The 26,804-nt window shown below is 41.7% G+C and overlaps 1 protein-coding gene across 2 annotated transcripts in view; it reads right to left on the bottom strand.

Annotated features, from left to right (window-relative positions):
* Positions 1-586: 586 nt before the first annotated feature.
* FKBP9 (FK506 binding protein 9) overlaps positions 587-26,804 on the bottom strand; it is a 30,716-nt gene continuing 4,498 nt past the window's right edge. Inside the window, exons 1-9 of one of the 2 annotated variants that reach the window (XM_025200589.1) lie at positions 23,439-23,584; positions 22,035-22,224; positions 15,305-15,450; positions 13,830-14,019; positions 10,971-11,116; positions 9,189-9,375; positions 6,176-6,321; positions 3,807-3,970; positions 587-1,916 (exon numbers count right to left, since the gene is read on the bottom strand). In XM_025200589.1, coding sequence (XP_025056374.1) covers positions 1,734-1,916; positions 3,807-3,970; positions 6,176-6,321; positions 9,189-9,375; positions 10,971-11,116; positions 13,830-14,019; positions 15,305-15,450; positions 22,035-22,224; positions 23,439-23,526 — 1,440 coding nt within the window. In that variant the 5' untranslated portion in view covers positions 23,527-23,584 and the 3' untranslated portion in view covers positions 587-1,733. Of the gene's footprint in view, positions 1,917-3,806; positions 3,971-6,175; positions 6,322-9,188; positions 9,376-10,970; positions 11,117-13,829; positions 14,020-15,304; positions 15,451-22,034; positions 22,225-23,438; positions 23,585-26,804 lie in introns of those variants that run through there. The other variant, XM_025200588.1, reaches the window with a different exon arrangement.

Here is a 26,804-nt window from a genome sequence, read left to right as displayed (position 1 = left end):
ATTAGGCCAACCCAAATGGTTGGAGAATAGTTATTAAGCAAGCTTTCGGGTTCAAAAACCCTTCATCAGGCTAAGGAAGTTTCAGCAGTTGGTTCAGCCAAGCTGGCACCATAAAACTTCACTAACAAGGGACTCCCTAGTCTTGGGAATGAAACAGTATACCTTAGGTAAATAAAAAACAATTCTGTTATATGGCCAAGGAGACAACTATTTAGTCCTCTCTTCTCCAAAAATCGTGTTCTGAACAGCCACAGCTCATGGTGATATGTGATACTGAGTTTAGAGAATTCCTGAATGGCCAAAGTCTCATTTAACTGTTAGCATGGAGTAAAAGACAGAAATATTTTCTTTTACAGTTAATCATGTTCAGGTATTTTTCTTAACCAGTGTCAGTCTAGAGTGATTTTTCTGTTAAGGACTTTCAGTTCAAAATCTGAAATACACAGATTCAAGTTATCTAATGTATAGGACTGATCAGTTGTACAGAGAGGTGTGTACATAAGACAACCTATGATAATAGAGCTCAATATTATCAAGTAAGTCCTCCACCTATCAGAAGAAAAAAAAACCCCACAGTCTTACGATCTTGAGTTGATCATTATTTTATATAACAAAAAAAAAAAAAAAATTATTCAGCACATATCAAACACCAAAAAAAGTTAATGGCATTTTCTTGTACAACTGTTTCAAAAGCCAATACAAAATGTTTTCATTTAAAAATAGCAGTTTTCAAAAGGAGTGTCTCAGGTTATTCAAAACCATTTATGTACACATCAAGGAAAGCAGGAACCTAAAAAGCATTCAACAAACACAACATCAACCCTATTTGTACCTTCCTGACAGTGTTGTACAATATATATTTGTGGTCCTCAAAAGGTATTCTCTGTTGACTTATACTCATGCCACTTTCTAGGACGTCTCTCTCTTACAATTTGGTATATTTTATCGATTGTCTCATATACAGGTCCAAATAGGTGATTGCCTGGGCTTTAGTATTCATCTTAGCCAGTGCTTTAACAGTCTTCCAATGAGAGTCAACCGTACTAATTAAATAAAATATAGGAATGTAGCAAACATATTACACACAATGAGACCCAGCATCACACAAGTGGTCATAAGTTAACCCCGTTTCATTTTATTCACAGCTTGCCAGAAATTTGATTGGCACGTCTAATATTTGATTGTAATCAGCAAATCATAGCTCCTGCTTCAGACTATCAAGAGATGCTTTACTTACTGAAAAATTTACACACTTTCTAAAAGAGAACTACAATTGCTCTCTGATAGCAAGTTTGTTCTTTAGCAGATACTTTAATGGGGCATGCTCTGTTTTGTTTTGTTTTCCATTTTATATACCTGTAGAGAGATTTTAAATACAAAGTTGAAAAAAAAAAAAAAAGCACCCTGTATTTTTTCTATTTTTCATCCATCCAAAAGAAGCTTATCATTCAAAATGAACTGTGATCCTTAACCTAAAAATTAACCATATGGTTCACAAAACCATGTTTGGCAGCATACTCTTAAATCAGTTTATAAATCTCACGATGAGGCACTTAATGCTTGTTTTAATAGGACTACAGATTTAAACTAAAAACCTTTTACTTTGTGCAACAATCCACAATGCACGCACACACTCAAGCATGCACACTGCCCAAACACCATCCTTTCAAACACAAACACACTTCATGGATCTTCCAACAGTAGCTCAGCTCGCTATTCTTCCTGGTTTAGTGTTACAGTTCATCATGTTCTTCTCTGGACTCTTGGTCTTTCAGTTTGAATTCATCAGCTAAAATCTTGCCATCTCCATTTCGATCCTGATTTGCGAACATATTTTTAACGATCATTTCAAAGTCAAAACCAGGAGCTAGTTTCCCTTTGCCAGAATTGACTTGAGCTTGAATGTATTCTGAGAACTAGAGAGAGGGAGGGGAGAGGAAGGAAAAAGCACAGTGAAATCACCAAATAATTTAATAATAGATATTTTACAAGTCTATTTATTTTAGACAATCAGTCCATTGCTCAACTGGCAGTGTCCTAAACACAGATGGGGGGGGGGGGGGGGGGGAGGGGAGAGACAGAAAAGAGCATATATAAATAGCACTACTACCCTTAAGGAGCTTACAATCTGCATTGGACTAAATAGACCAGACACAAAAGGTCAACACTGCTCCACTGAACTCAATAGGCGTTTTGTCATTTGCTTCAATGGTTCCAGGATTACACTCCTCATACCTTACGTAGGTTAAAAGTAGGTCACTTTATGGAAAGGCCTTACATAAGAAGCATTTTAAGAATAGATCTGAATGAAAAGGAAGCAGCTTTGTTTTGTTTATAAATATACTGCATTAAGACTGCCACTTCGGTAAAAAAAAACCCTCTAGAATCCGTATGAAACCTGACACCAGTCAGCAGAGAGAATGAAACCATTGTGCTGCTGAAAGATGACTCTAAGATCTACCAAGATCCAAATAATCTGAAAATATTAAAAATAGTTTCATCTGTACCTGAATTCCCCTAATGATTTTTAGCTGCCTTATCAAATGTTCTTCAAAAAGAACACCCCACCCCCGCCCCCCGTTATCAGAAAAGACCCATGTAAGCGAGGGAGGGAAACTAATTTGCTAAACCTAAAATGCTGTCAAACACACAAATTAAAGAAAAAATTACTCAGTCCGTATACTCTTATTTCAGTTCTTATATACTCTCTGATGCTATTTGTAACAACAGCAAATATAATATTTCACAGTGAACTTCAGCTTTTGACTGTTTTTTTTTTTTAAACCAACTTTTTGGCTCAACTCAAATCTCCACAAATCATCCATTACACCTTCTGCAGATCGGAAGGGTTTTGGTACATTTAGTACATAAGCCTTTTCTTCCCCATTCAATTCTGTACCTTGCAAGGCTCACACTGGGGAAAGATGCAGAAGAGGACACAAAGAAACCAGCAAAATGAGGAAAGAGGGAGAGATTATAAGAAAGAGGAAACAAGGAATTTATTATCATTTTAACCATCTGCCTTTCCATAATTTGAAAGGCCATTTTGTTCTATTTTTCCCCCTTCAATTAAAATGTGACTTAATTTAAAATGTCAGCTTTCCATTAAACTTATTAGAGCACATACTGTAAAATGAATAAACACCATAAAGATATGGTGGCTGACCAGTCTGTGACTCAGGGTGTCAATCATACAACCCACACGCTGGATCCACCCATGGAGCTGTTTCACCCAGCCTACAGGCCTCCTAGAAGGGCTAGGTATTTGGGGTCAGGACAAGTAAGGGTAAGGGCCTGCTGCAGAATTCCCTGCTGCCAAGCCCCAATGGGCATGCATGTCAGTGATGGAGAGCGAGCAACAGCTACAGTAATCCCTGCACCACCACTCCCTTTGCTGCCACTTGCCCCACCGCTACTGTCACATCTAGATCCAGCCCACATGGAGCCCTGAAGTCCAGATCCAGCTTGAGGATGCAAGTGAGTTTGGCACCTCTGGGACAGGTGAGTTAGGTCAGTAGTTTTCAAACTGGAAGCCTGGGTCCCACAATAAGTCATCACCAGGGTTCTGCAAAGACAGTGGGGATAATGGTGGAGCAAGCCAGGAGGCCATGTGCTGCCATTGCCAGGCCAAGCTGCCTGGCTCCATGTCAGTCTGCAGGATAGGGGGAGAGGTTCCGCAGCAGCAAAAGTGATATGAAAGGGTCCCATGACTTTAGGAAGTCTGAAAACCACTGATCTATTCCATGAGTTTTGTGAGGGTGAAATTAAGGGAAATTATGCAAATATTTTTACAACCTAAAACTTACCTCCTCCAAAAGAACCTCCCCATTATTATCCTGGTCGATTTCTTCAAAGAGATTGGGTGAGACTTCATCATTCCATATAAACATGTAGCCTTCAGGTAAACCAGACACTAGTTCCAGCAATTCAATGTCAAAAACTAATACAGCACTACCAGGCACTTCACCTTCTGTGACAACACATAGCAAAGGGAAGCATTAATTTTCAATTATGTGGCTACGGGCAAAAATGTCTATTTTCTCACAATTAAACCTCCTCCATTACTTAGAGTAGTTTTGGGTCCAATCCAAAATCCACTAAAATTAATAGAAGTCTTTCCACTAACTTAAGTGGGTATTGGATCAGGCCATATGGATGAACAGCACACTGGGGTTAAGCAGCCAAAGAACACCCAACAGTCCGGTCATATGAGATGTATGTGTCCCAACCCATTGGCAACAGGTAACAAGTGTAACATGACATGTCATAACATAAACACAATAGGTTGTCAACACAATGTTCGTTAAAATCATTGTGGACGCCACTCAAGTTGTTTTAACTTTACAGGTCAGTAACTGTCCCCATATTAGGAACTGAACTTCCCTGCAATGGAAGTAATAATTTTATAATTATTTATTGGCAACTTTCATTCCAACCTGAAGTATCAATCCTGCAAATACACTTTCTCCCACACATACAGTCTCACTTACAAGACCCATGCATGCAGGAGTAACTACATGGCCAAATACAAAATTAACTCATGGTTAGTCTGCAAGATTATGGAGCAAAATACATATGAATATCCTAACCTGGACAGTATACTCATTGTAAGATGGCAGGTGCATCTTCTCAAAGAAATATAGCTTACTAATAGTGAAAAACTGAGCCTTTATAAATGCCTTATATTAATGAGTAAAAATATCTCCATGTTTTCTATTTTACTATTTGCGCATATTAGCTTAAAGGTTTTTTGTAGTTCCAATTTTCTCTTTTTTACATTTTCTACATGCAATAGTAAGTTTCCTATTAAGTATAAAATGTTATCCAGATAATAACGGGTACTAAATAAATGCACCATAATTGATGCTACTGTGCATTAGCGCCAGCTTTTTAAGTGATATTAATGTGCAGTAGACCAATTCTACTGCGCGTTAGCAGTTTTTTCATGCCACGCTAATGCGCAGTAAAATTAGTCTACTGTGCCATTAGCGTCTCATGTAGAGATGCTCAATGAGTGATGCTTAAAAACTAGGGCTGTGTGAAGCTTCGGGCCCTGATTCGATTCAGCAGAGATTCGGCCCGATTTGGTGGCCAATCTCTGAATCCGAATCCGAATCAAATCAGAACCCTCCGAGTCAATTCATAGAGATTCAGAAAGAGTCAGAGATTCGGACACAGAGATAGATTTAAATGTTTTTAAATTTAAATGTAAGTATAAGGGGCTCGTGAATGCTGTGATGCTGGAGCAGATGAAGCGTCCCACAGGAGTGCGGGAGGCTCTCAAGCGCGCTCAGCAGCAGACCTGGAAGTGGACCAAAAGCAGGGGGACCCACCCCCAGTGACTGGTGCCTCCTGTGTCTGGTGGCGGGGCACAGGCACCTAGGGTTCCCCTGCAGCCAATCACCTAGCCAGGGAGGCACGGGGGGGAGGCCCCCCCAGCACGCTCCCTGGCAGACTCAGCAGTGGACCGGAAGTACTTCCAGTCCACTTCCGGATTCACCACCAAGCACATGGAGGGCCCCTCCCCCCCCGCACTGCTGTGGGGCACTCCATCCGCCCCAGCATCGCAGCATTCACAAGCCACTCCTGCTACCTCAAGATATGTATAAAAAACATTTAAAGCTGTGTCTATGGCCAAATCGCTGATTCTCTGAATCAGCATCAGATCTTCGGATTCAGCTGAATCGAATCAGGGACAGTGATCCGAATCAACGAATCGAATCACTGTCCCTGATTTGGGCCAAATCTGAATTGAATAGGGCCCACTTCGCCCACCCCTATTAGAAACCTCTGAAAATCTGCGCCCTAGTGCCTATATCATTCCATTACTGCAAAGCAACATTCCTGACAACTTGCAAGTGCTCGGAAACGTGCTAGAATAATCAGCACAATGGCCAAAGATATCTCATTTTCAAGGCCATTATTATTAAAGGTAGAAAGTTTATTCCAATCAGACATATGTTTGTTAAAATATATTCACACAGAATAGCTCCAAAAAGACAGTGCTTTAGAACTATTAAATAATTTTAAGAAATACAAAAAAGTTCTTGAATATTTGCCACTTACTTTTTAAATTCTTTCTCCCTTCCTGTCCAAAATATGTTAATAATAAAAAACAAGACTTGTATCACTCGCAGTTCAGCCACTGATGGAGTACTAGATTTCATTTACTTACCAACTCCATGTTCTCCATAACCAAGATGGGGTGGAATAACAACTCTTCGTCTTTCTCCAACACACATATCTCGAAGACCCATGTCCATCCCCAGTACAACCTGGCCAGATCCAAGAACTATGTTGTACGTTTTGCCAAGATTAAGCCTGAGAAAACATAAAACTTTTACTACTTCTGAACTGCTACTCAGTTATACAATTTCCACATAAAAGACTCCTCATAGCCAGAATATGCTTAGCCCAAATGCTATGAGCTTCCAAGCAGTCAAGTATGCTGCTGCTTCATTAACTACAATCTCCATCACATAGACACCTTAGTCATCAATGGGGAATGAGCCCACACCCTAGTATTATAACGGTAGAAGGGAATCTTAAGGGTCTTCTTATCCAACCCTTTGCACAGATATCTTCAAACACCAGTGATAAACCAGATGAATTATTTCAGTCCTCCCACTCAAATTCCAAAGTATTCTGCCCTTCAAAATAAGGGGCAAAATTTTGTTTTGCAAATGTCTTGTTTCACGTATACACACAGTTTTTAAGCTACAGGCCAAGTTCTGTAAAGCCCTGAGTATATGATTAAGCTTACTGATATCAACTGTCCTTTTGGCTAGATGAGTCTGGGATTTTTAGAAAAGCTTATAGTATGACACCAAACTGCCATTGGAATTAAATGGGATTTGGGCATCTAACTAGCCTATGTTCCACTGAAAATCCCAACTTGAGTTTTTTAATCTCAGGACAATTTGGAGAGCTTTATCATTCCTAAGAATCTTAGTAACATTTTAGTTATGCTTTGTTGACGCTGTGTCTTGCTATTGGTCTCCTGTTTCTAAAATGTCTTTTGTGAAGTGATAAACTGTCAAATACACATCATAATTCTAAAAGAAAGAAGTGTACAGACCTAGGGTTTTTGCTGGCACTCTTCACTGTAGTACCTTTTTGCTATCAATTTTTCTGTTGTTATTTTTTAGCTTGGTTGTGTGACAGCAAGACAGAACCTCTATAGAGCACAGAAGAACACTGGTAAAAGCCCTTGCCCAGGACTTGGGAGATACAGATTCAAGTCTCCACTCCACCCAATTTCTTTGGGTAAGTCACAGACTTTCTACTTCTTAGTCCCATATCTGGAAAGTGAAAACAACAGGACTTTCCTACCTTGCAAGGGCACATATTGTAAGATACTACAGCCATGGGTACCACAGAAGTACTCAGTCAGATTTTCAACTTTGCATGTTAAAGTATATACTGCTGAAACCACAGACTGTGTTAACACTCTGTTAAGAAACAGCCCTTCCCCACATCACCCTCAAAAATAAATAAATAAAAGATCATTTTACTACTAATTCTATTCAAAAGATGAGGATAAAAACCAAATACATAACACTGTTTGTATATGCCGGGGTGCTCAACCCCCAGACTCCAGGTCAGCTCTGGCCTGTGGACCCATGGTCATCCAGCCTGCAGAGCTCCTCACAGGTCTGGAAATTTGGCAGCAGGGGAGCGGTGGCAATTAACACTGCCAAATTTCTAATCGCAATGCAAGTGGATTGGGCCCTGGCTGGGTTGGCCTCACACACCAGATAAGGCCCACAGACCAGATCCAGCTCACAGACATACATGGTACTGCTCATCCAGCCTGCAGAGTGAAAAGGTTGGACACCCCTGGTATATGCTGTACTTCAGGTCAATTCAAAACATGTTTCACTGAGTAAAAATAACCTATGTTGTGCCACAAAAGGAAGCAAAACTACTCAAGAGGGATCAGGTCTGTCAGGCAAAGAGATTTAGCTATTCCTCTGGGGAAGGGAGGCAAGGGTCGCCAGCCTGTCGTTCCCCATACCATCCCACTGTTTCTGCATTGAGATGGAAGTGGAGCATGGTCAGAACCCTCCAATCCAGCCCAACCATAATCCAGCCATCCAATAGTTTCTTCCAGGAATATCTCAATTCCAATAAAAGCTAATGAAACAAACAATCTATGCTGTAGTTAGGCTTGACAGGATTCCATTTTTAATCAGTAGACGTTGATAAATGCCAATTTCACCTCACACTCACAGACCAATGAAAAAAATATTTCCATCATTAATAATCAAAATTTATAGAAAGGGGCCGTAAGAAAAATTATGGCTGATGGAGTGTGTAGTGACAGGGGAAGCAGTCGTTCAGAACTGTACTGACTGTAGTTTGGACTGCAACTCCCAGAAACCCCAGGGGACTGGGAACAAAGGAAAAGGAAGTGACAAGTGGATGAGACAGCTACGGGCGAGTGGAGCTGGGACTGATGGTAATTCTGCCAATCAGCTGGCAGCAGTTCTACAGTAGTTGTTTGTCATTAATAAATTGTCTGTCCCCACATCCTTAATTTCATGCAATCCTGAAAAATGTAATTGATAAAAATCAAAAGAAATGCTTAAAAATAAATACTGATGTTATCTCTCAAAATTATTAAAAAATAAAAATTGAATTCTGCCAAGCCTAGCTATAGTGCAGCCTCTGCTATAATTGCAGTGTAGCAGATGTACTTGAGCTAGCAACTGGATAAGTATTTGGGTTCAGCTACCCCACACTGAGCTGTGTGTTGGCACAGCTAGACTGCTGTGTGTAGTCTGACTTTGCAATTTTAAAGTTAGCACAAATATAATTACATTGCACTGCAGTTTCAGCAGAGACTGTGGTGTAGCCATCCTATAATTCATATGCATCTGGTCCATTATTAGGCTGACAATTTTTATGTTTTTCTTGATGGTCCCTGTTTTATGTCATTCTCAGCTCCCTTCTCAACCCATGACTGCCTGTCTTACTCATTTCTTTTCTTTTTAGGAAAAGATTACATATGAACAATAGGCAACCAAACAAGAAAAATAAGAATGCCCATCAGATTATTATAAATATTTTAACTTTACTGTTATGCTTTTTCCTCTCCAAAAATTCTTACTTCTTTGTATAATGTTCACTATAAGTCATGTTTTTGGCAGGATGTGGAATGCTCAATATGCCAATGATGCACTTACGTTGAGTCCAGCAAAGTGCCATCCAGAAGCGAGGCATTATAATGATACTTCAGGTAATCCCCTTTCTTACTCAGAACTGTGCAGTTGGTAGGTTTGTAATGAGTAGTAATGCTGACAGAGTCTGAAGGGTTATGGAAATCAATCACATGGATGTCAAAAACCAGCACTGCTGATCCTGGAATCTTCCCTAAACAGGAAGCAATCATGTTAGGAGAAACAAACTGCACCTAGACAGGAAAATAGTACTAAGCACTGCACAAAGTGTAAGTAAGTAAAATGTTGCAAATACTAAAAAATGGTGTTTCTCCCTTTGTTTCAGTTTACAACTCTTAGGTTTAAAGCATTCGATCACCTCTGTATGCAGCATTGACGCAAGGTGTATTCAATGCAAGAAGCTTAAAAATATAGAGCAAGTTAAAAATACATAAAAATAAAGGCCTAAGTAAAGAATCATCTCCAGAATTAAGAAAATATTTCCATAATTCAGTATTTTAAAATGGGGTGAGATGAATCTAGAAGCTTACAGTTTTTTTGGCCAACTTAACCACTTAAACTGCTGCCTCATGCAACAAGTCACTATTAAAGCAACAACATATTTTAATAAAACATCACAATGGCGTTCCTCAGCATTGTTCTGCCTAGATACTTTTAGCTGGAAAAAACACCATTGGAAGGGTAAAACAGCTTGAAAAAGTCCTGCCATCAAACATTGGCTTTCCCCCCAGCCAGAGTATTGTGTGATTGTGTTACCACCAATGACAGATGCATCCAAGGTTAACAAAGGTTTTCTCTGCCATACTGTCCAAATCCCATTCAGCAAAGTGAAATCTGTGGGCACTTATGTGCTTCGGGAGGTGTGGAGGTGCTTTAATTAGCCTGGCTCCTAGCCATTCTAATTAAAGCGCCCAGAGCATCACATGTATCAGCGTCCCCACACTAAAAAATGGCAGTGGGGGCACTTTAACTAAGCTTGCTCGTTGAACAAGCTTTAGTTAAAATGCCACCACCTTCATTTTTCAGTGCAGGGACTCTCATACATATGACACTGGAGTCTGTACGAGTGCAGTAATTACCACGCTTCAGCAGACTCAATTAATCAAGTCTATTCCAATGCACTATAATTACAGTGCATTGGAGCAGCGTCCCTGCACGTGTAGAGGAGCCCTGTGTTTTTAAAAACAGAACATTTCTAAAACAAATTCATCACTGATAATAATGGTTGCTGGAAAGGATGTTTTAGAAACTCAAAGGAGACAATTGTGATTAGCTAAAGGGATTGATATATCTACCCTCTACCAGAACTTTTCCAAGAGGCTAGTGAACTTCCACAGAAATATTTTCATTGTATATTATACATACACACACACTTTGCTGTTACATGCGTCCACTGTTTACAGAGGTGATTTAGGTGTCCACAAAACCTGTGATTATGGAAGGAATTGGGAGGAAAGGCTTTATATACTGAATTCCTTTAGCATATAGAGTTTACTCAGATATACATAGGAAAGGGGCTCCAGGTACATCTATTTGTCTGAACCACTGATTACTCAAATGATTTTTATGTCACCAGTTACAGCCAGACAACTGAAGCTACAAGATCTCAAAAGTTGGGTATAATCTTGCCAGTTATATACCCACCAAGCCCTACATTAATTTAAAAAAATATTTTGAATATGATCAGAAAGAGACATTTTAGAGATTAACTAGATGTATTTGTACTAAACACCCAAGGGAAGCACTTCTACTTACAAAATATTATATGAAAATAAGTGCTCAGCTCACCTCTTCCTTCCTCCCCATATCCAAGGTGAGGAGGAATTATTACTCTTCTCTTTTCACCAATGCATACACCTAGCAAGCCTTCATCCATCCCAGCAATCACATAGCCTTTTCCAACATAGGTGTCATATGTACGATTCCGGGAATAGCTGTAGAAAATATTTTGCTTTAATGAGACTTCAGCAACATTCACATCTGTTAGTTTATTCAGTGCTATGTCAAACTTGAAAGCCTAAAATGGTTTTGTGCCATAATTTTATAACAGTTAAAGCAAGATTCACAGCTGTTTTTTCTACTACTGGAGAAACCCAAAGAAACCATGTTGTACAAGTCATCTGGCCCATAACTTCTCAATATTAAATACTGAGTATTTGTTGTGGTTAAATCACAACTGAAAAGCCGCTAATTTGCAAATGCATCTCGACTGGATCGAATAGAGAATATTTAACATCAATAAATGCCTCCAATCCCTCCTCTCAGGTTAGGCATATTTAGCTAAAAAGTTTCCAGCATTAAAAAGAATCCTTAATAATCCTCTACCACTGCTGTAATGAGTATTTTTATAAGTAAGTTTTGACTCCATTTTCAGCAACCTTTCTTCATATTATCTCATTTTGTAGCAAAGGCCAAAGCCTAATTATATCTGGACCTACTGCCATCTGAAATCAATAAATCATTTTTCTTAGTGGAATGGAAAAATGAGTCATCTCCCGCAAGACAGCATCAAGGAAACAGGAGTAATAAATATCCATTTCAAGAATCAGACCCAACATCTGTAACTCAGCAGGGCAAACATATCATGTAGGATAGCATTATGCACTGCCCTTATTAGAGATTGTACATGCAAGTACAACCAGAGAAGGGAACACAAAAATACACTCTTGGTATTCTGGCTCAGATAGAGCCAATGTAGCTCCTGGTATAATTTAAGGAACTCTAGGCACCGCTCTAAGGTATGAGCTGCCTATGAACAGTTCTGCAACCTTACTATTGCCCTGAATGGCTATATCAAAAAAAAAAAAAAAAATCATTCCAGGCCTCCCCTAACACCTACTATTTGCTTCAGTCCTGGTATACCTACCAGCCAGCAGGAAAATTCTCCCCTGGCTGACTGCAAGGCTTTTATATGTTTTACATTATTTTGGGTGACTAATGAATTTCAAAATCTGATTGGTCCAATTCTTCTAGTATGTATTAGCTAATGTCCTTACATGTAACTACTGCAAGAAATTAGAATGTCATTTTATTTATGAATAAATCTTAACATTTGTCATCTCTTACTATGACGTACAGTTATTCAAATACTTGGGATTACAAAGTAGCTATGATTATTTATTCAGAAAGGCCAATATATATACATGGTAAGAAAAAAAAATTAAGTTCTGTTTAGAGAAAGGAAACGTTTTTAGACAGATAATGTCTATGTCTATCCTATGGTACGCAGCACACTAAGGCAGCTACTTTATTTCTGGTTCAAAACATAGCACACACTAGGGTTGTGTGAAACAGGCTATATTCAATTCAGATTCGGCCCAAATCAGGGACAGTGATTCAATTCATTGATTCGGATCACTGTCCCCGATTTGATTCGGCTGAATCCGAATCTGAAGATTCAATGTTTTAAATGTTTTTTCTACATACCTCGAGGTACCAGGAGCAGCTTGTGAATGCTGCAATTCTGGGGTGGATGGAGCATCCCCCCGCATGCTCGGACGCAAACCCAGAAGAGGACCGGAAGCACTTCTGGTCCACTTCCGGGTCTGCTGCCGAGCACACTGAGGAGCTCCCCATTCTCCTGTGGGACGCTCCATCTGCCCCACCATCGCAGCATTCACAAGCCGCCTGGTACCTTGAGGTACACAGAAAAAACATTTAAAGCTGTGTCTCTGTCCAAATGTCTAAATCTTTCCGAATTGATTCAGAGGGTTCTGATTTGATTCAAAGAGATTAAAGGGTCTCCTGATTTGATTCAGATTCGGCGATTTGACCAAATCAGGCCAAATCTCCACCAAATCAAATCAGCGACCAAAGCTTCGCACAGCTCTAGCGCGCACAGAAAAGAGCCTGTGCCCCAGCAACTGATGCAGTAAGTCAGAGATGCATCAAATGTGACTTTGAACTTTTCTGTATCACTATTCTTCCAAGATGAACTTCATATAATGTAATACCATTAACCTTTTATGAAGACAGTTAATTTGTGTTTTTAAAGGACTGTGATTCTCAAATTAAAGCAGCTAGAGAACTGTGAAGTTGTATTAGTTCAGTTTATTTTACAATAATTTAACTGAAAGTCTTATTAACTATTTATGCTATTTTCTCCCACTCTGTCAGGTCGCTACAGAGAAAGGGCAGTTTATATTTAATTAAAGGAAAAAAAATATTGATGAAAAAAGTTTCTCAATAGGAACCTATTCTCGATAGATATTTTTATCTTATGTTTTTAATATAAATATAAACAGTTCCTGAATACCTATTATTAATATTTAACTTGAAATAACCCATATTTATGTCCTTTCCCTTTAATCACATCTTTTAATCCTTATAATTTTTTTAAGGACCTAAAACTGCAAGCTGTAGACAATCCTCAGAAGAACTGTCTTGTGATTGGGGCAGAGGACTAAAAGATTAATATTAATCAAGATTAGTATCTTGCTCTGACAAAGACTTTTATATCATTGTCCCCCAATTTCCCCACTCCTCCATTCTCCAGTTATAAAAGTGAGTTAATATTTATTTTCTCCCACTCTTTTGCCAGTTTTAGGCTACACACTAGCAGGAGTAAAGAGTCTCTTCCTATGTTAATGCTGTACGGTCACATGCATGAACTGAAGCAATATCTGTAATGTTCAGCAGTCAGGGTACCTGGAATCAAACAGTGTACCATCCATAAGCGTGCCATTATAATGGTATCTGAGAAAATCTCCAGTCTGGCTTTTGCGCTCACAGGATTCAGGCACTTGCTGATTCTCAATAGTGATGCCATCTTTTGGGTTATGAAGATCTAGCAGAGCCACATCAAAGACCAGAGAAGCCTGTCCAGGAATATCTTTACCTACATGTGCGTTGAGAAAAAAAAAGGAATCTCAGTGGAATTCTGGAAAGATTACAGCTTCTTGGTCATTTTTTTCATGCTGCCATTGTGTACATTTCATTTTGTTTTTACCTCCCAGTCATCCATTAGATAAACATGTGTAGGTATTCAAACAAGGAAGAATAACTGCAAAATTACAGCCCTTCCACCCCTAGAACTTTACCAAATCCGCTTCCACTCATATCTATGTAGGACTCTACAGGCAGGTTTCCTCAAAATCCTTTGAATCCTGTTATTTGTATTATATTTGTTCTAGGTATATTTGTAGTATGCCCATAGTCATGATATCTGGTCATCAAAATATTGGTCTCTCAAACTGCTCTTCAGAATGCTTTCTGAAACTAAATAAAATTATAAATGGCAGATCAGGAACATGTATTGCTGAAGTTCTCTGAACTTCTCAGAGAGTCTAGTCTGTGAAAAATGGCAGATTCAAAGCCTCCTAAAACCTATTCCATGCAATGCATAGTTACACTGTAGAGGTCACTGCAACAGAAAGCCACTGACAGCAAGATCCTAGTCTGATTCAAAAGAGACTGGATATTTATAACAAGGTCAGGGAAGGAATATTGTTTCTCATGCTTGAGGGCTAGCATTGTCCTCCAACTATTGCAGATCAGGACTGAGGACGGGCAAATCATCTCCACAATGATCTATTGTAAGATTCTTCAACTTTCCTTTGAAGTAAATGGTATTAGGCAACTTTCCTTTGAAGTAGATGTAAGGTCCACCTAGACTGTTATTCTTTCTCCCATCTACTAAATATGGCAAAAACAAAAGAACAATTCTGCAACACACCAGAAAATAACTCTTGATTGGAATGGACACACATCCAGAAGGATATTTTCAGATATATCTGTGGATTCCAAGATATAGCCTACTTATGGACTGGCAGCAGAAAAAAAAGAACAAAACTAGGGAACCAGAGAATGACTTTCTATTTATTAATGGTAGAAACAGGAAAGTCAGAAGAGAACAACTGACCTCCACTTTGCTACAGTGTTGGAGTACTTCATCCATACAAAAAACAGTCCAAAAGAAAATCAACTATTAGTATATATAGATTATAATTAACCAATGTTAAACATTTGTTTGCTACTCAACCAATCTACTTTTCATGTAAAGGTAAACAATGTCAATATTTTGTTGGTCAACCAAATCCTACATATAACACTTTTGAAACTTCTCTAATAGTATTTCTCATCTGTGTGTTTTCTGGTGGAAAAAGGCAGGGGGAAACTTTTACCATCTCCTTCTTCTCCATATGCTAGGAAAGGTGGTATGGTGATGATACGCTTTTCCCCTACACACATTCCCAGGAGTCCCTTATCCATTCCAGGAATCAGCCATCCAATTCCCACATAAGTGTCATAAGTTCGCATCCGATTGTGGCTAAAAAGAAAGAGGAATGTCACAGAGCACAATAAAAGAAGAGTTAAAAAAAAAAAAAAGAATCAACAGGCACACACAAATGGGCACCATAATTTGTAGTTAGAGCTCCCTGCATATATGAGACAATATTACAACCACCTGTCCCAAAAATACAGCTATATATTACCTGAGTTTAACAAAGACACTCTGGGTAACATTTTCCAAAGTGCTCAAGTAGTTTAGAAACCCAAATCCCCATTTTTAAAAGCAATTTATAAAACCAATCCCATTAATTTTAATGAGATTAAGGAGACTAAATGCCTAATTTATATTTCAGAATGGGATTAAGCATTCATGAGAATTTAGACGCTCACCCTCTGTTAGAGCATTTTTAAACAAGCTCCAGGGGTGGCGGCCGGAGGGGTTGGGGTACTTTAATTAGAATGTCTTGGAGAGCTGCTCTAATTAAAGCGCCCAGAGCATATCATGTATCAGCGTCACCGCACTTGAAAATGGTGGCAGGGCACTTTATCTAAAGCTCATCAAAAAGCTTTAGTTAAAGCACCCCTGTCATCATTTTGAAGCACGGGGATGCTGATACATGAGACACAGAGGCTGGCTGGAGCACATTAATTACTACGCTCCAGCAAACTCCATTAACTGAGTCTGCTCCAGCGCACTGTAAATACAGCGTGTCGGAGCAGCCTCCTGGCTCATGTATAGGTAACTCTTATATTTCATCAACAGTACTACCAGCAATCATGAGCTCACAGACATACTTGAGGATGTACAACATTCAGCCAAGTAGAAGCTCTTGGTAAATACATACTTGAACAAGTGCATTAAGAATGATCAATCCTGTAAGATGCCTATATTTTGTATGAGACACCGGCACAACAAAATGTTTCTATCATGTGTATGTGAAAGAGGAGTTATTTATATAGTAACTAGAACTCTTCAAGATGTGTAAGCCACATGCACAGCCTCACTGTACGTACTCACATGCCTCAAGCAAGCAATCAAATACAATTTTTTTCACTTTATCAACATTAATAGAGTGTACAGCAGGATACACAACAGTGGGTGCATCTATTTTAATGTGCATTAAGTGTCACTTAAAAACCATGGGATATTTATACATAACTTTGTCTGCTCTGACATGCCAGAAATCCAGCGTGTCGGAGCAGATTTGATTGATCGAGTCTGCTCCACACGTGAGCTGACGTGCACTGCACTGAGTCACATGCGGTTGCATAAGCAGTAAAATGCACATCAGCACACAGAAAATGGCAGTGGTGCACCTTTGAACTAAAACACCTGTAACAGGGAGCCCTCTTTGTACACTCCCCTTCTGGGCACTCATATAACAGAAGCCCCTTCTTGCCTGCACCAGCCCCCCATGCATTTCTTTTTTCCTTCTGAGTATTAGCAGGGACCTAGCACGCTCATAGTATGCATGTGGCAAGGCTCGAAGCAAGCCAGAAAGCTGAAGTAGCTTTCTGTAAGAGAAACCTACAAAACTACATCTACATATCATTTGAGCTAAATATCACTAAAGAAAACAAAATAACTAAAATATCCACTTCAAAGCAAAGCCTATGAGACAAGAAAAACCAAGGTGCATTTAAAGCATGACTGTAAATATATCCTGGTGAACACATTCCCCCTTTGATTAAGACCTATTTCCCAAAGCAAACTTCCTGTATCTGTCTAAAGTTTTATGTTAAATCAGTCTACGTGACTGCATCTAACCTAACTCACTTGCTGTCCCCAGTGGCCTTTGATCCTCACTACCTCACACTGTATTTTTATATATTTCTCATAGTGCATTTTTATATTTCATCTGTCTCATCTTTGCCCTGGCATTCTGTATTTTATGTTTTATACCTTTTAACAAATGTATTTTTTAGAGTAAGTCATACCTTGTATTACTAAAATTGTTAATATAAGAATGCATTGAAATTGTGATCACTGGAATTGTATTGCTGTATTGGGTTGGCCCCTGAGTGAATGCGAGTATGTACGAGTCAGTAGGTAATTGAACGACAAAGCAAGAACCTATGCCTGTTAATTGACAAAAGCCTAGCCAGAGGAGCTTACCATTACAAAACTATACTCTACAAGCCATTTTAAGCTAATCAAGCCACTTGGAACCTGCAAGGACACAGCCATTGAGTCAATCAAGTCAAGAGCAGACTCCCAAAACTGCACCCTCGGACGGAACCCCCAGTGACTGTGACTAACAGCTGTCATGCACTGCTCAAGACCCACGTGGGACAGTGACTTTTGGATTGGGCAGCCAAGATGATGCTGGGGGATCATAGACGTCTGCCAGAAAGGGATAAGAGGCAGTGAAGTGTGACCCTGAGTGCTACCCTCTCATCCAGCACCTGACCTACCAAGACAGAAGGACAAGCAGCGGACCCTCTTCTGGAAAAACATCTCCCTGGAGGAAGCTGACCATCAACAGCAGACTCCAGCTCCCGGATAGGCATAAACCAACATCAGTGCTACACTACTAGTGCAGCAATTGCATGCGTGCACACGTGTGTGTGTGTGTGTGTGTGTGTGTGTGTAAAACAGCATTGTTCTGCTTTAACTTCTGTTTCGACGGAACAGCGTTTCATTTCGAGTTTCGTTTAGTTTCGAAAGCACTGTTCCGTTTTGTTTAGTAGAAACTCTTTCACTGTTTCAATGTTGTTTCGTCCTTTCACCATAGGCTATTCTGCAACCAGCACTGGGAAAGTTAGTGCTGCCGCTGGCCCCAGCTGGCAGCACCAGCCTCCCATCATCTAGCAGGCAGATCCAGGGCTCACCTGCACCCCCAGGAGGGCTGTGCCAGACTGCTCCCAGGGATGCGGGCCCCCAATCTGCCTCCTGGATCACAGGAGGCAGGTGCTGCCACCTGGGACCAGCAGCAGGCAGGCCTGGGGCAAATTACCTTGTGCGGGGACCCACTCCCTGCACAAGCTGATTTGCCCTGGGCCCTGCACCCTCCTCAGGTCGGGTCTGATGTGGGACCCAGGGAAAAATCAGTTCCCAGTGGCTCACAGCCCCATGGAATTAAGCCCAGTGGGGGCAATCAGAGCACAGCACCGAGGCTGTGCTCTGTCTCCCTCCACCAGGCTCAGCTCGCAGCCCCATGGAACTCAATTTAATCTTAGGTCAGAAAGAATAAGGTCTGGGAAAGAACAGTAGCAAGTTGACTTACTGACTAGGGTGGAATTCAGTAAACACCCTGGAAAAAACACTTAGGATAGATGTTTAAGACTACTTTGCCTAGATAAAACAGCATCTAGGGAGACTCCACCAAGAAAGCCTGGATCTCATCCACCTTCGTTACTAAATTAATTTCCACCAACAAAATGGTTTCCATGAAAAAGAGAAGAAAAGAAGATATTGCCACAAATCCAACATATAGTCCCATCTAAAACATGAGGACTGAATTTAAATCCCATTGTAGAACAGGGCCCCTCACTTGAGGGGGGGAAAACCTTCAATGGGCCCTTAAGGAAGCTCACTATCAAGTGACAAAACACATTCCAGTCATCAGCTGGAGAATAGTGGGCTGGAACAGCTGCCAGATGCACTTTAGATACATCAGCATGTTTGAGCTCCAGAGGATGTTTTAATACAGTTGGGAGAGAAGATGAAACAGGAGTAAAATTTCTTGCCTGACACCACTTGAAAATTAAGTCCACTTAGTAAAGTAAAGAAATGTACCTAGTAGAACCCTTTCTACTGTGCGTAAGGATGTCCCTTACTTAGGTAGACCATTTTTGCTCCAATATCAAGAACCATAGATTCATACATTTTAAGGGTGGACCTCAAAACATCATCAGGTCCAGCCCCATACATTTTAAGGGTGGACCTCAAAACATCATCAGGTCCAGCCCCCTGCACCAGGCAGAAGAAATAACCATCCAACACTGAAGCACTCTCTCTAGAGTCCTGATCCAGGTACCTTAAAAAGGTACAAAAGGGTTATAGCACATCCTGATCCTGTATTTAATTAATGTTGTTTAGACTGAGTTCAGGGAAATGCACTGCTTGTTTCAGCCCAGAGCACATGCACTTAAACAGAGTACACTGTACTTGCAGAATAAGAGGTATGGTTAGGAAAACATACAAAAGGATTCCTGACCACTAGACGGAAAAAAAAAAAAAAAGCATCAGACAGTAAGTCCTGGAAGAGGCCTCCCTTGGAGCAAAGAACCAGCTGTTGGGGGTTTTTTTGCATCATCCAACAGCAAGATCTATTTTCAAGTAATCCCACTCTACAGAGATGAACTGGAGAATGGAACAGAGGCAGTGCATGAAGTACCTTCCTACCGTGCTCAGGTCAAGCCAGGACCAGGGTTTTTGACACCCAAGAAGATATGGGGACATAAATCTGGAGAAGCATCTAGGCTATGTTTCCTGGCCTTTTTGACAGTCACCTGAAGATCACCAACAGTGCCAGTGTGAAACAGGGAACCCTACCCCTATTACTAGGAAGTGGGGAGTTTTTCAGAAAACCTGAGGGCAAAGCAGCAGCAAGTGCAAGTTGTTCATATAAACTGAGCCATGGGCTAAAAAAGGACAGGTTACTAATGACTGATTCAACAGCACCTAGGCCCTGGGAGTAGCAGATGGGTCACATGACCAGAAGGGGGCTGGTCTTGGGGCATATAAGCCCAGTTTCTGGTCATGGACCAGAGGCAGGGACAGGGAGCTTCCACTAGAGCTGGTGTCAGTGAAGGATCCTGCAGGGGTGCAACCAAATATGCCTAAGTAGGAAGGCTTGAAGACTAAAGACCCAGAGAGGTTTATGTTTGAGTTAGGACTGGTTCAGTTGCTATTTTGTGTTTCTGAGTTTGACCAGAGAACTGGATTGTGGCTGTAGGGGTGAACTGGGGGCCATATAACTCTGGGTGTCAAGCCCTGCCAAGGGGGCAGGGAGAGCAAGCTTGGCTAGAGCCAAGAGAATCAAAGCCGGGACACAAGCCAAAAGAGACAGGCTAGGGCCAAGCCCTGGGAGCTGAGGTCCTAAATAGTGGACTAGGGATGAGGGCTCAGCCAACAGAAAAGTGGGCCAAAGCTGAGACAGCTGAAACACCAGCAAGTGCTTGAAGGCCTGAGGAGAGGACCTGCCTTAAAAGGGAAAGTACCGTAAGGGAAACACAGAGTCTCCTAGGACCGAGTGTGGAGCACCAAAGAGACTCCTCCCAGCCTCCAGGGACCACCTCCTCAACAAACTAACAAAAACCTCAAAGGTGTAGCAGGCAAAAGACTGGAGATGAGCTAGGGCTGGAAAGGACAGCAGTCAGGTTGGACCCCAGTGGGACACCAGGCACTGACAGACAGACCCAAGAGGCTTGCTACACAGAACATGACTGTTAGAGCCTCCAGAAGTGCCAATGGCATATTTATGAAGCTGTGGATCTTGGATTTAAATGGGTGAGGCAATGGCAAGACACACTAACATAAGAACTCCTTCAAGTACCAATCTTGGATCTGTGATCCACTGCAAGTCTCTCCAGAGTTTAGAAGAAGTAGTATCTCCATAACAGGGTAGTGCTGGGTGGTGCACAATGCCCAGCCCCTTGTCACTGGATCTGAGGCAGATCCCATAGATTGCCCATGTCCCTTCAAACCCAGAATGTACACAACCTATATATGGAGCATTACATATGCCCATCAAATGTGGACATGACACTATCACATTAATGGCAACCCAATGAATGGGAGTGAATCCACAGCAAGAAAAAAAGAAAGAAAATATCCAAAAGCTAATGAGAAAGGGGGGAAAAACCCACCTAACTAAAAAAAGGAGACAATTCAAGATGGAGCCAAAAGCTAAGGCAGCCCTCAAAACGGTGGCACCACGTGACATATAAAATAAGGGCACCAATAGGGCATCAACCCCAACCAAAGAAACAATAAATAAGAACCTTGCCTTTCCATTTTATCTTTTGTAAAACAGAGAAAGAAAATAATAATAAAAAGCAAAGAAGTAGTGATTTAAACAAAGGCTTCAAACAGGTTTTCAGGCCATAAGCGCATCTAGAAATTGAGCATTTTGATCAAGCCAAGGTGGTTGAGAGGCATTGCAGAGCAGGAAATGCACATACACCCTTTTCCCCATCAGCACAGAACACAAGGAGGGACAAGGCCACAGCACACTCTACTGGTACTGCTGAAACTAAAATATTTCTCTGATCTACTATTGAGACATACACATATTCACAGGGAGGACGTACATACACCCTCACTCAAAGTAAAACATTCAGGATTGACTCTCAGAAGCATGGCATTAATCAGTGGCCAGAGTCTGCCTTGCAGTTACTGCAGCAGCTTTCCACAGAGCTCTGCCAATATTTTAGGCTAAGCCCAAATTACAAAACAATACAGATCAGCACAGTACTGGAAGCTTTGCCAAAAAGCCAGTTAAGAATTAAAGGAGCCTGGGTCAGCCCAACTCCATCTATTAGCATTCTATAACAACTAACTAAAAAGAAGAGGATAAGAATATTACCAATTTAACATCTTCAGTTTCTACCTGCACAACTTCTATGACTCTTGTAAGCCACAAAAAAAATCCACACAAAATATGAATTCCATACCTTGAATCAAACAATGTCCCATCCAAAAATGTTCCATTATAATGATATCGAACAAAATCAGACACCTGCACTGTCCGAGTACAGTTTTCAGATTTGAAATAAGTTTGAATCTGCACTTCATCTTCAGAATTCCAGAGATCGATCAGAAGCACATCAAAATGGAGCACTGCATTCGGGGGGATTACACCAGCTGTGAACCCAAAAAGTTCAAACAATTACCATTCTGCACTTTTGCATAGGACACTAAACTAACATAGAACCGACTTTATCAGAGTAAAAAGTAAAAAAGTTTATCACCCAACGAGAGGTTTTCCAAAGAAGCTGCCAATACTAACTTTATATCTATTTATAGTATTATAACTGTATACATGCATGCATTTACTAAATAGCTGTATTGATATCTTATGGAAAATGCAACATGGAACAAAATTGACCACTCAGTAAAAGCCAAGCCCAGCAAGTTGCTGACTGCCATCTACTCCCTTTGACTTCCACTTGTGGGTGTGAGAGATGAGGTCACTCAACACCATGTAAAGTCAGGATCTAAGCAACTATTTAGCACTTCCATACGATTTGGGGGGACTGGAAAATTAACTCATGAGCAGCAAGTAAGAAGCTTTACTTGAGGAACATGGGAGCTTAACTTCACATACTTATATAGTATTCAAAAAGGGCATTGTGAACTTGGAATCTGGTTGGTTTCAGGCTCAAACCCTGACCAAAGTCCTTTGTCAACTGTTGTGATTTTTCAACATTTCCTTTCAGTATTTAAATGTTTCTCTCTCCCTTGTTTTTGTGTGAAAAAACACACAAACAGGAAGAGAGGCTGACAAAATATTATCAAATATACATATCAAACAAACTAGCCCCAATTCAGCACCCACTCAACTTCAAGAATCCAAGCAATCCAAGTGAAGCCCACGGGAAAGCCCATATACTTAATGACTGGAGGATCAAGGCTCCTCTCTTTGGTGCCTTCCAGTTAGGGTAAATAGATACTACTTTTAACAAAAAATAGGTATAAACAAAATGCAGACAAAGATCCATATTTTTAAAAATAATTCTCTAACTTCTGTGGTTGTAAAGATTATTTTCCAATTGAACATGAGCCAGCTGTAAATGTATGCAATGTTGCATCATTAACATGACATTGCCCTTGAACTTCAAAGGTAAATTCCCTGCATCCTAGTTATTTAAGACTGAGTGGCTGGTATCGGGGAAGTGTTTTTAAGCCCGCTCAGTACGGATCTTGTGGACAGCATGGACCTCAGGAAAAGCAAATCAGGTGCAATTTTTACAACTCTTTCTTGTGATCCCAGTGCCTGGAATCACAAGTTTGGCACAACTGCAAAAACTGAATCTCTTGCACAACAAAATTATTTACAAATGTAGTGCTGTACTTACAAACACCTTCACTCCCATAAGCAAGTTTGGGTGGAATTTTCACAAATCGTCTCTCATTCACACACATTCCAAGTAGAGCTTTATCCATTCCTTCAATAAGCTGGCCTTTTCCCACAAAGACGTTGAATGTGGAACCCCTGTCATAGCTAAGAAATGGGAAGGAAGTAGACAAAGTCATTAGATGGGTTATTTACAAATTGTTCTTGGTCTATCTCTTGCTGTGGTTCAGTTTCATCTTATTCCCATCTCAACCTGTTAAAGGATTAAGCTTTGGACCCAGCTGCTGTGGAGAACAGAAACAGAAGCATCTCCTAAACTTTAGCTTTCTACTTGTTCCCAATGAACTCATCTAACAGCCCATGCTCCATCACAGATGCCTTCTAATGATACACCAGGTATCATACAACTGCAAAATTGGCACAACTGCAAAAATTTCACACTACAGATGCAACTTGCGTTTTCACAATGACTGGAGGATCCATTGCAAAATTACTGAACTAAGAAACAAGTTAAAAAGAACAAAGATTATTAAAAGAGCAAAGATACTATAATGTATATTAGGGGAGGTCAACGGGTAATAGGTGACGTGCTGTTTACTAAGGCGCCTCAGGGGGTGACTAGGAATAATGGGTGCAAACTAGTGGAGAGTGGATTTAGGTTAGATATTAGGAAGAAATTTTTCACAGTAAGGGTGGCCAGGATCTGGAATGGGCTGCCAAGAGAAGTGGTGCTATCACCTAGCTTGGAGGTCTTCAAGAGGAGGCTTGACAATCACCTGCCTGGGGTCATCTGACCTCGGTCCTCTTTCCTGCCAGGGGCAGGGGGTCGGACACGATGATCCACTGTGGTCCCTTCCAACTCTACAATCTATGAATCTATGCATCTAAAATTCTGTTTTTTCCGTTTTTGACAATAGTCTGAAATGCTTCAATAAATATTATTCAAAATAATGAAGCCTTTATTACATGAGACCTAGTCATTGTGACTACTACTTTACTAAGGGTGGAAAATACCATTTTTATGCAGATTCACAATTTTTTTCTCCTCTGTACTTCAAGTTCCCATTTTAATACTTGGGCAAATATAAAAAGTTTAGACACCTGTTTTGTATAGCAAGCTTGCATGTTCCAAAATGTGATATTGATAATTAGCAAGGGTCCTGGTTTTCTGTTTAAAAATTGCAAATTCTCTGATAAAAATCCCAAATTCTCTGAGTAAACAATCCAAAATCTGTGTTTTTCCACAATTAAAATGAAATGCCACTATATATACAGATATCAGTTGAACATAATGTTGTGTTGATATATTTCCCATTTTAAAGCAATTTGGAAGCCTACCAGTGCCTCAGTCACTATAATAAAATAAATTCTAAATACCTATATATTTTGGCATTTGATTTTGGTTTTTCTATCATGGAAAATCAGAGCTCCCCCTGCCCCCTTCACTCACCCGGACACGGATCCAGCTACAGCCTCTCTCCCGCATTGCTTTATGGCACTGAACAGCCCTGATAAGTTGGTGCCCTGCTCCTGCCCATACCATCACCCCTCATTCCCAACCCACAGTTCTGCTGGTGCCCCTTATTCCCAACCTGCAGATCCCTGGCTCCCAGCTGCCAGGGCTACAGGACCATCCTGCTTGCTCCCTGCTCCTCAGGTACACAAGTTCCAGCTGCCACCGTAGCTGCAGCTGGAGCAAAGCACAAAACATGGAGTCCAGCCCCCAGTGCGTGGCACAGCCAAAGCAGAGCCAAGCAGAGCCCATGAGGGGGCAGGGGAGGATGTAAACTGCCCACTGAGGGGTTCAGAGCTCCCCACTCTGCTGCCCTCTCCCCAGGGGCTTCGCAGGACAGCGGCCAGGGCAAGGAGGCTGAGTGCTGCCACTGCTGTCAGAAGCCCCATGCCAGCCATGCTGCCATGGCAAGGCACCCCCTACCTGACCAGCAGTAGCAGGGCTGGTGGCAGTGGCAGCGCGGATTTGTATCACATCTCACAACGGTGGCACGGCTAGCATGGAGCTCCTGGCGGCAACAGTGGCACAGAGCCTCCCCATCCCGCTCTGCCTTCCTGTGCTCGGTCCCATCTGATGGCTTAGAGGCCCTGGGGGGAAGGCAGCGAGGTGGGGAGCCCCAAGCCCCACAGCAGGCAGACTACATCCTCCCTTGCCCCATGCACAAATCTGGGGAGGCACATGTCCCCCCATTCCCCACTGTGATAAAGAAAAAAAAAAAAAAAAAAAAAGGTGACCAAACGCCAAGCATGAAAGCAAGTTGTGCTCGGGGCATGGGGGAAGTAGTGGGCGCAGCCTGATAGCCGCGAGATCGGCAGTCCCGGCCCGCGCTGATTGGCAGGGGGCGGGCGGATGCAGCCCGATTAAAAGGAAAAGCGCGCGCGCCAAAAAGCTGGAACCCACACCATATCGGAGAGGCCTGATCACCCTCACCAGAGGTCCTGCGTCCACAAAATCCCTTCCTCCCGGACGCCCCCATCACGACCGAATTAGAGCTCTCGAGTTAACAGCGAGTTTATTCTTGAAACTGCTGTAAAGGAAACCACCTATACGAAAGTGTGAGTAAAGCATTTATTTGTTATACCGCCTCCTTGGTGTTTTCTGTGGACGGAGGGAGAGACAGGAGAAGGAGGAACAACGCCCCGTAACCCTTTCATCCCCGGCCTGTTCGTGTAATACTTTTCTGGGTCCAACCACCCACCGTCAGGTTGGTCATGGCGTCACGAACAGGATCTCAGGGGCAAAGGGAAGACGAGGAGTACCTCGACCAATCAGTCCGGCATTGCCCGTGGCGGAACCACTACAGACCTCCAACCACGAACGCCAATGATTTACGGGCCCACGTGGCGTACCATCAGGCCCAGCAAGATGGGAGGATCAGGGGCCATCTCTATCCACCCGACCGAAAACAACAGAGGTCCACTCAAAGAGTGGGTTGTGGCCGGCCTCACCCCAGCAACCTTGGGGTGTCTCCTCACTAGTCCCGCGGTCATATACCGACCACCCAATACGGCCGCGGAGGTAACAGTAGAGGGGTTATTGAGAAAAAACGCCAACCTAGAAATGAAATTGCAAACAGCGAGCATGGAGTCACTGGAGCAGGCAGTGGGGGGCTCCGAGCCAACGCTCCAAAATGGCACCGGCCGCATGGCACCGCTGCTAGAAAATGGCACTGAGAAAAGTAAAGAGGGCGCGAAAATCCCCCCGGGAGGCGGGCCGGCCGCGTCACTGCCCACGGCCCCGCCCCCTGGAGTCACGCCAAAAGACAGCCCGCCCTTCAAAGTGACGGAGAAAGAAAACCCGCCCCCGCATGAGGGAGGAAAGATGTATCCAGTGCTTCCGCCCGACATGTTTAAG

Source organism: Alligator sinensis, unplaced genomic scaffold (assembly GCF_000455745.1).
Source record: "Alligator sinensis unplaced genomic scaffold, ASM45574v1 scaffold86_1, whole genome shotgun sequence".
Lineage (NCBI taxonomy): Eukaryota > Metazoa > Chordata > Crocodylia > Alligatoridae > Alligator > Alligator sinensis.
The sequence above is the reverse complement of the archived record's forward strand: the minus strand, read 5'-3'. Positions and strand labels throughout refer to the sequence as shown.